Here is a 13,696-nt window from a genome sequence, read left to right as displayed (position 1 = left end):
TTGTGCTTCGTTTGTTTAAAATGTTATTTTGTGGAAAATTTGAACTGAAAACAGACGAAAACGGTGACAAATATTTACAATTTAATGAGCGCGATACCAAAACTTGAGACGGGAACACTACTACCAACGAGCTTTTAATCCACGATAGTTAAGGTCGACGACAGTTACTTTTTGGACCCTTGTTTTGGCTTCGTTACATCGTACGCAATTCTTATTCTTTTTCAATAAATAAAACATCTCCAACCGTAATTTTGTGATATGATATATTTGACAAAAGGTACGTTTTATTTCTTTCATCTTTCAAAACTTCAAATTAATATTTTGTCCAGAATTATGAAAAATAAAAAAACTGTACCGACCTGTAAACAGCGTTGTCTGCTTGTTATAGGAATTTGACAGGGGTCAAGGTTAGTAGACTAGTTTTTATTTTAATGTGGCGCAGCATTGTAATAATACAGCTAATTTTTTATTTAAATGACGTCAGTATTCCAATGACGTCACTTTGCATATCCTTACAATAACCATAAACTGGGTACATGACGTTTCCTTTTTGAAAAAATTCCAATATGAAATTGCTATTGAATTTTTTTTCTTTTTTTAACATTACTAATGCACCTGGATGTCTTTGAACAAAATCTTGTGATTAAAAAATTGCACCTTTTACGAAATATGGATTTCTAGTGAAATTACGGTAAGATATGCTATATTTATTGTGTACGAAGCCAAAACAAGGGTGCGAAAAGTGACTGTCGTCGACTTTAGCAACAATGCGGTCTCCTCACGTAGAAAACTTGAATGAACTGTCAACCGGATTATTCAGTGGAGCGATGATTTATGGAGGCACATTTAATATAAACTTAAACTTTTCAGCAACGAATAATTCCATGAACATCAATAAAAGTAAACACACCGATGACGACTCAGACACGTATTACGAGCAAATTAAATATTATATTGTTCGTGCATTTTAGCTATTACATTGTCTTTAAAAGGCATTTCAAACAATATCATTAAAATTATAGGTAACTTTTCACTCGTTCTTTCTTATTTCTGTTTATTGTTTAAATAGAACTATATTCCTATGTGTAATAATTGGTGTTTCTTCGGTCCGCGTAGTAACACAGCTGACCTAGTTGTGTAAATTTAGAAATCCCCGTCATTAGCTAGCTGTGTTACAATTTCTAAATTATTATTTGGAAAAAAAAATCCAATTTAGGGTATGTAATAAATACAAAACTACATATATGTGACATATATGTGACTCGTGTATTTCCTGCCGGAAACCCCTCTGCCTGCGGCATCGGGGTTTCCTGCAGGAAATAACACTCGTGGAATACAGAAATCAGAAAACCACATATATGTAGTTTTGTCTATTTACACACTGTTCTGGGTATTGCTATAACTGCATTTTAATCACGTTCACAGATAATTTTCAAAAACAAAAGTTATCATTATTCTGCTAAAAATATAAATAATGATTTGCGTTATAATGACATTTTGTTATAAATTTAATATTAAAACAGTCGTGAACGCATACTCATTAAAGTACATGACGTCATTTTGTGTTTGCCAAATCGTGATGATGTTATATTTAGTACCGACAAAGTCATTGGTTTGTAAGCGTCAAATCATCCAGTAATATTGTACATCATACCACTGCATAATATTTCTCACTGAGAAAATACGGAAAATATTTTCCCTGTTATGAGTGGTCACTGGGGTAATAAATATAATTATTTATTAAATTAGTAAAAATAAGGATTTTTTTCATGGTGTATGAAGTGCACGAAAACAGGAAGTACTAGTGATGAAAGTTGATCGGTTTCCACCGGTATCAAAGCAATGGGATGGGATGGGAAACTATTTTTACGTGCCCCTATCCAACATGGTTCAGGCACGCCCACCACGGATTTAGCCTCTGACATCGCCAGTGACTAACTCCGGAGCAGGAGGGGGGGGTAAGTTTGAAGTGGGCAGAATTTGGAAAAAAGCCATTTAGTACGGTCGACGCCAGCGCGGACCAAATAGCAGACACTTCATAAAGCTTGAAGTACACCGAGTGGGAGCCGTGCTCTGATTGGCTGAATTTCGATTCCTCGGTGAAGCCTGTTTTTTACCTAAGTCTATGAAGATTAACTGCATACCTAGACATGTCCGGACTCTACGTTTTAAACCCAAAATAGTTAAGACTGCTCGGCCGAAAAGTTTTAAGGTGATTTTGAGCAATTGAACGGGCGCCAAAATAAAATGCGTTAGACTGCTTATAAAAAAAAAAAAAAAATATAAACATAAGAATTTTGAACTGCTTCCAAAATGTTTAAAGTCTAACTAGCCCAAAAAGGAGGTTGTTACCTGTCCTAGCAAAGGTTGGCGTCTAGGGCGATCCGATGAAGTTGGAGGAGTCAATGTCTGTAAAGAAGGGCCGGTATGGGCTGAGTGCTAATTGCCTGACCAATGGACGGTAGTTGGCCCCCGATATCGTCTTCACGATGCGGTGTATCGTCGGGTTGTCCATTTCTTTTAGCAGCAGTCCCTGATGGTATATTCCGGCTTGGTGTATGGTCAGTATACACACCTCCTCTTTATCTCTCAGAAGGGTTTTGCTGATGGCGAATTCTCCTTCCGGGCTCCTTGGAAGCTTGACCCAAGTTTTTTGTCTGGGTATTATATAAAGTTTAGACTCGTCCTCAATGTTCATCCGGACAAGTTTGGCGTACCGCTGATGTAATTTGCCCGCCTGTAGGTTCCACTGTTGGATTGGTGGCTCGTCAGGTTTCGGCGGTTGGAACGGTTGGCTTGGCTTGTCTGGTTGGCCACTCGGGGGAGTGGTTGCCTTCCGTTTTACTATAGCCACTTTTCGGGCCTGCGCCTCAACGGGTGCCGCCTGTATAATCGGCGGCACAACCGGAGGCGCTGAAGTCCTGGCCTGTGGAGTTGGTCTATTTGGTTCCAACGCAGAAGACGGGATGTCCGGGGCTGGTGCCTCTTCTATTCCTATCCTCATACGGGGAGCGGCGATGGGTGGCGAAGCAGAAGGTGGCGCTGCCGGCGGTTTAGCCGCCGGTTTTGTCTCCCCCTGAGCCTTCCCTGGCGCACGTCTCCTCTTCCTCCACCTTCCTTTCTTCGGTGGTACCGGGTCTCCGTACACCAAGGTCACGGTTGCCCGTGACCCGATGCACGTGATCCGGTACTCTAGCAAAGCTCCATACGAGACCATCAGTCCCCCCAGGTGGGGGGGTAAGTCGAGAGAACATGGACACACGTCTTGTCTGATCATGATCTAGGCAGGAAGTGCAAGAATCGAATGCAAGAATCGAATGGTATCAAAGCAATAAACGCCTATCATAGACTGCAGTCTTATAATGACATACTTTCGTGTTTGTCTCGTCTTAATAAAGGGGGAACAAAGGCGGTATAGGCCCACAGTTTTGAACATTTGACCATACGTTATCTCGGTGCCCTCAGGCGTACGCGTCCCATCTTTTGTTTTTTTAATATTATGTTAGAATTAAAGGGAAATGCCGATAACAAAACGTTTATTCATATTTGCATTATTACCAACAGCTATGTTGGGTTCTGTAGGCATTTGACATGGATTATAACTAATATTGCGACTAAAACGATGGATCAATACATAGTGAAACGTTTTCAGGCCAGCTCATTTTCCCAAATATGTCCATCATTTTTGACAGAATGTGAGGATTTGCTCCACATTTGGGGGGGGGGGGGGGGGGGGGGGAGGTAGATAATCCCCCATCTCAAACGCGAACGCTAATAATATACCGGTAACGAGTTTCAACTACAAAGTGATGAAGTGTAAGCTATTCTTCGCTTATGTCCCTTTCCAAATCTGCGGGTAACCCATGTAAAAAGCGTGGTTTTGTAAAAACGGGTAAAACACACACATGTGAAATACACCACGGGTGTATGTCTTGGTCAAGTTTTTCAGCGTTTTACGTAAACCAGTGTTAAACCTAGGTTTTGATATAACCCGGTGTTTCGAAACCCAGACATATGAAATCGGCCCAACAGGGTTTAACTCTATTAGGCCTACAGAGAAAGCACAGCCTACTGAATAACTGAAGGAACAGCGTCTTTTGAATTTGTAACTGATACAAATATTTGATGATGCAAAGACAAATTAAGAATGTCCAGACCAATGTGTGAAAAATGTTAACAACGCTTCAGAAGGAAGGAAATGTTTTATTTAACGACGCACTCAACACATTCCATTTACGGTTATATGACGTCAGACATATTGTTAAGGACCACACAGATATTGAGAGATCTTTTATATGCACCATCCCACAGACAGGATAGTACATACCACGGCCTTTGTTACACCAGTTGTGGAGCACTGGCTGGAACGAGAAATAGCCCAATGGGTCCACCGACGGGGATCACAACGCTTCAGAAATGATCATGTGTTCCCAAAGTCGTAGCATACGTCTTGGTATAGGATAACGGTAACTGTTCACTGGACAAATACCTGCCGTACAGCTGCATAAATCCAAAACTTGAAAAAGGACGAATACATTATAAATTATTTTATAAATAATGAGTTATAAGTTTATCATAGTTACTGAAAGTAATCACTGTCTGAATCCACAATGAATTATATTGTTCACTTACATTAAATGACAAAGTTAAATAACTTTAGTCGATTTGGCACAAATTACAATGGCTGTGTGTTTCTCCAAACAGTAGACGGAAGGATCATTATTGTCCACAAGCTACAGAACAAGATTCTACACCTACAGGACAAGATTCTACACCTAGCAGATTGTAGTTAGTACGCGGTGTACAATGAACAGTAAAGGTAGACGCCAAATTATATCTGAGCATCAAGAGTAGTCTCCCCCCCTCTCTCTCTCTCTCTCTCTCTCTCTCTCTCTCTCTCTCTCTCTCTCTCTCTCTCTCTCTCTCCAAATGAATATTTTGGTTACTAGCATATAGGTTACATTGAAGTAGTGCAGGAGGCATAGGTACGGGCTCCTATTTTTGTAGGGGGCTCAGGCTGATGTTTGCCCGAATTAAACAAAAATGCCCGAATCTGGAAAAAACCCACACAATTAATCATATTAGCATATTTTCTACCAAACAGCTATATGGGTTTGTAAACGAATCACTACGCATGTATATATGAATTACAACTAATTTTGAGGGTAGAATGATGGAAATACATGGTAAGAAGGTCTCGGGTTAGCACATTGAAGTTTTGCTCCAGCACTTTGGGGGGGGGGGGGGGCAGTTGCTCTGCCCCCTCCCCCTGTCTCGTACGCTTATAATAGCAGGAGGTCTTGTTTTATAGAAGGGCAATATCATCCTTTAAGAACATGGTCATATTGTAAAATTAATTTTTGTGGTGAGCCGTTTGTCTGCTCGCCATAGAATTTAATAGTTTGCTGGTACAATACGAGAGTTACTCGTAAACGGTATACCATACTTGTTTCACGATGGAGGGGCGGGACGTAGCCCAGTGGTAAAGTGCTCGCTAGATGCGCGGTCGGTCTGGGGTCGATCCCCGTCGGTAGACCCATTGGACTATTTGTTGTTCCAGCCAGTGCACCACGACTGGTATATCAAAGGCCATGGTATGTAAAAGAACCCTTGCTGCTAATCGAAAAGAGTAGCCCATGAAGTGGCGACAGCGGGTTTCCCCCCTGTCTCTCTCTATCTGTGTGGTCTTTAACCATATGTCTGACGCCATATAACTGTAAATAAAATGTGTTGAGTGCGTCGTCAAATAAAACATTTCTTTCTTTTTGTTTTTGTTTCAAAATGGCGTATCCAGCATGAATTTCCCCAGATTTATTTTATTTTTCCCATGACACTGATATTTATTTTACAGGTCTGGGTTTTCCTCGGCGTTTTTTTTCCCTCTCTGGCTACGCCCCAGTTTCAGTTAAAAACATATGATTTACAATTAGTCTGAGCTCATCACATGATCACGATCGTCTTTCGATTCAAGTTGCCAATGCGTGTACCAGGCCTATCTATCTAACTAGCCAAACATGGTTCATTAAATCTCTACATTTTTTTTGCAATTTGGTTAGATGTACGCCTTTTAACTTGCTCCTTCGTTTCAAAAATCTATTTTATTATGGTAGTATAACGTAATCCTACACGACCTGACAACTTTCGTTACGTTAGCAAAACATAAGATCGGGATTTAGCTCAGTCGTTTGAGTACTCGCTTGAGGTGCTTGCGTCGCAGGATCCAACCACCTCGGAGGATCCATTCAACTGATTGGGATTTTTCTCGTTCCATCCAGTGAACCACAACTGGTCAAAGGCCGTGGTACATGCTTTCCTGTCTGTGGGAAAGTGCATATAAAAGATCCCTTGCTGTGTTATGAACAATGTAGCGGGATTCCTCTGATGACTACGAGTGAGAATTACCAAATGTTTGACATCCAATTGTCGATGGTTAATTAATCAATGTGCTCTAGTAGTGCCTTTAAACAAAACAAACATTTCTTTCAACATTTCAAGAAACAATTTTAGGGGCATATCATGGATTGAGCACGCACGCACGTGCGTGCGCGCAAACTTATAAAAACCAAAAATCCAAAACTAAACACCACCATCACAAGCAACTACACGCACACAACCCTGGGGTGTTAAACATTCATTCATTCATTCATTCATTCATTCATTTTACACGCACACAACCAAACAAAACCAACAACAGAACACCTAGCAGTCCCGTAGCAGGGGGTTGGCCAAGGCACCCCCCCCCCCCCCCCCATATTTTGGCTGGGTGTTTTTTTGGTGATAACCTTTACATCTCAATTGAAGGTAAAACGGATCGAGATTAATGGCGAGAGTTACAGTAACGGGCAAATAACTTTTGAATGATGCCCCCGGACCCCCAAATAACTCGCGCATTCAGCGCTCGTTCAATTCCCCCCCCCCCCCCCTTAAAGAAAACGATTTGTAACAGGCCCGTGGAAAACGTGGAGGGTTGGGGGGGGGGGGGGGGCACAAGCCAAATTGTTATCTTTATTTATATGGTGCAAAGGGGTACGGCATTCCCGTGCCACTCTTTTGTTCATTTATGTTGTATCTGTGAAAATGTCCTTCACAGGTGAATTTGAAAGGAGAGTTCTGAAGGACTACCGGTCTGTTTTCACGTTTAAATATGGCGCCTCTATTATATTAACCTTGTTCTGAGAATCACGTGATCATGTTTCACAGCATCGCATTTTCATCCAAGGACGGAACTTTGTGAAGTACTATGCCAGGATTGTTATTCAACTTTCAGCTGTGGGTAATCTAGAGTTACAAAGCATGCTTGTGTTTGCTTAGCTGGCGGACAAAAGAAAAGAGTTTTTCGCCATCAAGGTATGCACTAGTTCACACTCATGTAGGGCATGTTATCTACTAGTTACCTCGGTAGTATGTGCTATTTTTAGAAAAATCCGATATTGGCCATGTTGATTCATCTGAAGCTAGTAGGCCTATAGACTATACTAGTGCATTTACACTTGGGTTCTAAGAGACAAGTTATTGGAGCTGTAATAAATAATAATAATACACTGATGACTACCAATGAAGATGTTCAAATGGTGGGGGCGAGGTATTTGTGCGCAGCTCCTAGACCTGCTCTTGAAACATGAGCATTCTGACTCATTTTAAATAGAAGATCAAACTGTAGGTAAAAACAGAAAAGAGAAAAAAAAGTGTAATGACTTTATTTTTTTTAGCAAAGCTGATGCTATTATCATGTCACACCCCACCCCACTCGCACACACACACACACACATTAAGAACAAAAAAGTCGGCCTTCTCCCACCGCCCACGATAAGGCCTATGGTAATCTTATAAAACAAATACACATTTAGGCCTACTACCTATTATTTAATATAAATTGTTATACACAAATAAAAGTTACAGTGGCATCATATAATATCTAGCATTTCTAGTGCAATCAAAGTATGTGATATTTTTCAGATCACATACTTTGAGAATTTGATAACTTTGCAAATTATATCTATTTATCTGTATATATAAATATGACTTATTGTGATAATGTTACCTAAATAATGAAAGAAAGAAATGTTTTATTTAACGACGCACTCAACACAATTTATCTACGGTTATATGGCGTCAGACACATGATTAAGGACCACACAGATTTGGAGAGGAAACCCGCTGTCGTCACATAGGCTACTCTTTTTTATGACAGGCAGCAAGGGATATTTTATTTGCGCTTCCCACAGGCAGGATAGCACAAACCATGGCCTTTGTTGAACCAGTTATGGATCACTGGTCGATGCAAGTGGTTTACACCTACCCATTGAGCCTTGCGGAGCACTCACTCAGGGTTTGGAGTCGGTATCTGGATTGCCATCGGTAGGTACTAGGATCGCTTCCCGGTACCGGCTCCCAGCCAGAGCGAGTTTAACGACTCAATGGGTAGACGTAAGGCCCCTACACCGAGTTAACTACTAACCCCCATTGCCCTAGACAGACAGCCCAGTTAGCATGGGCGTCGATCAGTGGGGGACGGGGGGACGCGTCCCCTTCACTTTTCAACGCCTGGGGACAATCTATATAAGTGTCCCCCCACTTTTTCGTTTAGCAAAAGCAACAACAACACCACCCTCAAAAACAACAACAGCAAGAACAAAAAACAAACAAAAATTAAAAGTTTAACGACTAAAGTGTATCTTTATGATTTTCATTGACATTCCTCTCTCTCTCTCTCTCTCTCTCTCTCTCTCTCTCTCTCTCTCTCTCTGACACACACACACACACACTACCACGTCCCCCCCCCCCCCCCCCCACACACTTTTAAAGCCGGATTGACGCCCATGCCAGTTAGCACCAGTGGGCTTCCTCTCACATTATTTGCAGGCCCGTAGCCAGCCATATTTGCGGGACGATGCGTTGAGATATTGGGTGGAATTAAATGTTTTAATCATGGTGCCGAAGGCACTCGAATCGAGCGCCTGAGAGGTCTAGGGGGTTCGGGGGTATGCTTCCCCAGATTTTGTTTTAATGTAGATGCTCAGAGGTGCATTCTGGGGCTATTTGTGATGGGTTTTTAATATTTTATTTCAGGTATTTTAAGGTCGTAGCGCGTACATTTTTCGATAAGACTTCAAAAGCAGCAGTAAACTTTAACTACATTAAAACTGTAAAACCGTTAACATTGATGAATAATGTACTTAACTGAGTATATTGCATATGTGTATGGGTAGAAAAAACGTAAATATATGGAACGTGTGTATGCTCACATAATGGGTACATCTCGTACACTATATTATAATGTCCAAATACGCCAATATATACTTTATGTCTGATCCGATCATGCATGTCCAAGGTAGAAATCATCAGTCGTGAAATTTAATTTCACGCTTATGTTCAACAATTTTGTTGAAAAAAATATTTGGAACGTCTAGTGATCATCTCTAAATTTGGGCAAAACTCAGCCTGCCCACCACATACCCACTGTCAGAAAAATTGGAGCCCGTACGCCTGTGAGGGGCTGTATGATGAGTATAATGTTATCATTAACAGACAAGGATTCATAGTTTGTAAAAACAGGAATCTAGAAAAATAACAATTGAATCACTAAACGCGCGCGTGGTAAAAAAAAAAGACCCCATCAATGTGTTTAAATTTTGATATTGGGCATAGCTTTGTTTTCTATTTGGTGTATTGACGGCATCGGAATCGCTTTCGTGAATAATATTTAAGTCAGTTGCTCCCCCTTGATTGTTATTTCGTCAAGGGTATTGCAATCAAAGTTCCACCAATGACTTTATTCGAGACGGAATGAAATGTATGACATGTTAAACATATTTACGGTACCGGTACCAATTATATGCCAGACACGGTTTGAGTTGAACGCATTCGACAGTGTCAACTGTTAAATAAATTCATCTCTAAAAAAACATGCAATATAAAAAGCAATTCGCCGAACGCAACAAAGTCGATAGTCATATTTAAACGCGCTCTCTCACAGATGGTTGACCTAATTATTGACCCAACAAGGTATTATATGACAATATATACATTTGATTTGTACCTAAAAGTACTTTATTGAACCAACTACATAACCACCATATCACACTTATTATTGATATTTTATAAAAAAATATCGGCTATTTGGAGAGCAGAGGTGTGACGTATTATTTTGAGTCACGTGACGGGCATTCCCCGAATAACCGCAGTGCCAAAACGATTTACCAAGCTCGTGTAACGAGAACGCTTGACCGTCCTCTGCGACGTAGGTTAAATAGAAAAAAAACCCAAATTTTTTATCGTTAGTCGTACGCGAAAAACTCTAAACATCTGGATCACAAGTACCTTCATTTTCCACCTTGTCAAATTCATTATTATACAAAATATGTCATAACAGCTGACTTGGGATAGGAATTCTTACATTTTTAAAGAATACTCTGAACTAGACGGTGTTTATATACGATGTGACTATATATACGAAGGTCGTGTCTATAGCCTCCACTAACGAGGGCTGGCTATATTCACAGCAAAAATGTATATAGGCGGTAAATAAGTACATGATTGATCCATATTACCGAACCATCTGGAACAGGAGGAATAAGTACTGTACGAACAGTGCATTTTCTGAACAAGGGAGGGGGTGGGGGAGTATATTAATTTCCATAGATATATGAATAGCGTCATATTGTCCCTACAGTACTAACAAAAAATTAATTATAATAAATAAATAATAATAATAATAATAATAATAATAATATGAATAATGAATAAATAAAAATAACAATTACAAATTATCAGCGGCTGAGGTAGATTAACTGAAAGAGAAACTAACTACGAACAGTACACAAACAACAGGGCTTGAACTTAAATTAATAATTTTTCACTGATTGCAGTTTTGAGCCTGCTTACGTAAATTTTGTAAAAAAGTTAATTTTACCGTAAATAAATATGACTAAAAGGTTATTTTGCTGTATTTAGTCACATTTCAAATGCTCAAAATTGCAAGGGGCAATAAAACTCAAAATACATTTTGTATAGGCTACTAGTAAAGCTGAGACCACTCCCGGGTCCCCCTCTAAATTTATGTAATGTTTTTGTAACAACCGCCCCCACCCACCCCACCCCACCGTGACGTGATTTTACCAACATTAGGCCTATAATACATATAATAATAATAATAATAATAATAATAATACACAATTATTACTGCTGCTGCTGCTGCTGCTACTACTACTACTACTACTACTACTACTACTACTACTACTACTACTACTACTACTACTACTACTACTACTACTACTACTACTACTACTACTACTATTATTATTATTATTAGCCTACTACTACCTTTTTGGGGTGGAGGGGCGATGCTTTATCTGGAGGAGTTTTGGCTATAAAAATGCAAGATTAACGTGCGTGCACACACGCACAAACGGCAGGCTGAACTTGTCCCTGCACGTAGAACTGGATTCAACTGGGTTAAGTAATAATTAGCCAACCTTTGGACGACAAAACATGCAACAAACACTGTTTTTTTACGCTATACATTAAAACCGAAATACCACTTTGCGAACCAGTCAAAATAATTTGCACACGCGCCTAATAGGCTAATAATAATAATAATAATAATAATAATAATAATAATAAAAATGGTGAGTTCATGTTCCGACTGTTTATTATTTTATTTCAGCGTATTCGCAGTTATTTTCGTCATGAAATAATATAATTTTTATTATTTGCCATGTATATAGCCGGCCCTCATTTGCCAAGTCTCTATACACGGCGACCGTTTATATAAAATCCAAAAATACATTATACGGTTTTCGTATATATATAGCCTCATCACTACGAGTCTGTTTTTCCATATTTTTCATGTCTCATCACAAGAAGAGTACCAAATTTTAACAAATATGCGTTTCGTGGAATTCCCTCGATCGTAGTTCAATTAAAATATTTTGGATCATACAATAACTAGGTTTGGTATTCCAAAGGAATGTAAGTTTCATATTTAGAGAAACAAGGCCCACTAAATCCGTGATTGAGCTCCTTTAACTGACATTTTATTATTTTTCGGGTGATCGTAGTTGATCAAGATATTTCGTAAACGTATTTATTCTATTAACCAGTTATATTATACCATTTTTCTTTTTCATAAGAAAAGCGTCCATCGTTTGACAGCTCTTGGCTGCACACGTTTTGCTTCGCTCTTTTTGCTCAGGTCGACCCATGATACTCATAGTTTGTAAGTCGACAGAATAGCGCGCCACATGATAGACTGGTTCTCAATTGAATATACCCATAACGACGCCTTGTAATATCATTCGTGTAACGCATGCACCATTTTAGGCACAAGAAAGAAATGTTTTATTTAACGACGCACTCAACACATTTTATTTACGGTTATATGGCGTCAGACATATGGTTAAGGACCACACAGATTTTGAGAGGAAACCCGCTGTCGCCACTACATGGGCTACTCTTCCGATTAGCAGCAAGGGATCTTTTATTTGCGCTTCCCACAGACAGGATAGCACAAACCATGGCCTTTGTTGAACCAGTTATGGAACACTGGTCGGTGCAAGTGGTTTACACCTACCCATTGAGCCTTGCGGAGCACTCACTCAGGGTTTGGAGTCGGTATCTGGATTAAAAATCCCATGCCTCGACTGGGATCCGAACCCAGTACCTACCAGCCTGTAGACCGATGGCCTACCACGACGCCACCGAGGCCGGTTCATTTTTAGGCAAAAAAATTTTTAAAAAACATTACGGAAATTTCCGAACGCTAACATTATTATTTGAGCTTCTACAGAGACGAGCCAAATAATATCAAAAGACACAAAACCAACAGCCCCTCAAACACTAAGAGAATGTGGGACACCACTAAAGATTGTTCTCTCCCTGCAGATATCGGCCTGATTAGAATGTGTTGATTTCGTCGTTAAATAAAACATTGTTTCTTCACTATATTTCAGCATAGAAATGTCTGCGCGAGGACACCGAATGGCGGGAAAAATTGCCTTGTGGCAAAACAAGGCAGACGAACATAAGGAGAAACAGCTGATTAACCCCTTTTCAGAATGGGAAGGCGCATCACATCGAGCCAAACTTAGCAAGGATGACAAAGAGTACGCCACGCCAGTGCCCGGATCATTCACGGAAAAACGCGGGAGAGAGGCAAGCAACCACATTAGCAACGAAATAATACAACTGTGCCACGTGATAGCTGAGCATGGCACGCGCCAAGCAGACGGGACATATGTAGTGACTTTTGGTGAATTATTTGAAGCATATACAAGGATCTCGAATAAATTAGTGGGGATGTTGATGAGAGCAAGAAAGCAAAAACTTCTCACCTTTGAAGGAGAAATGTTGTTTCAAAGAAGGGATGACGATGTTAAAATAACAGTTTTTACTGTACCTGACTGGAATTAATTTTAGCCTTGTGTTTTGCTGTAATTCACTGAAATATTAGACTTATTTTGGTTAAATGGGTTGATCTAGATTTTATCATATGGGGGGATCTGCGGCATTCCTCCCCATGCAAATGTGGTTTGATTAAAATTTGAATCAGTGGCGGATGCAGGGTTTTTGTAAGGAGGCAAGATGAGTGCAATATTTAAAAATAACACCTCAAGTATTCAAAGAGGATACACTAATTTATATTGTCTATAAGTTAATCAAGATAATAAGTGTTCCACACTAAAAATAAATGAATTGT

At 39.9% G+C, this 13,696-nt stretch overlaps 1 protein-coding gene across 1 annotated transcript; it reads left to right on the top strand.

The window, feature by feature from the left end:
• The first annotated feature begins 12,957 nt into the window (after window positions 1–12,957).
• LOC121370123 (actin-binding Rho-activating protein-like) lies at window positions 12,958–13,410 on the top strand. Its single transcript, XM_041495227.1, has one exon. It carries the CDS (start codon window positions 12,958–12,960, stop codon window positions 13,408–13,410), a length of 453 nt encoding a protein of 150 aa, XP_041351161.1.
• The last annotated feature ends 286 nt before the right edge of the window (window positions 13,411–13,696 follow it).

Source organism: Gigantopelta aegis, chromosome 4 (assembly GCF_016097555.1).
Source record: "Gigantopelta aegis isolate Gae_Host chromosome 4, Gae_host_genome, whole genome shotgun sequence".
In the NCBI taxonomy this organism is placed as follows: domain Eukaryota; kingdom Metazoa; phylum Mollusca; class Gastropoda; order Neomphalida; family Peltospiridae; genus Gigantopelta; species Gigantopelta aegis.
This window is presented reverse-complemented; position numbering and strand designations above follow the sequence as displayed.

What these genes read in the sequence shown, in the direction of transcription:
- LOC121370123 (XM_041495227.1), top strand. Translation starts at nt 12,958, where the DNA reads ATGTCTGCGCGAGGACACCGAATGGCGGGAAAAATTGCCTTGTGGCAA.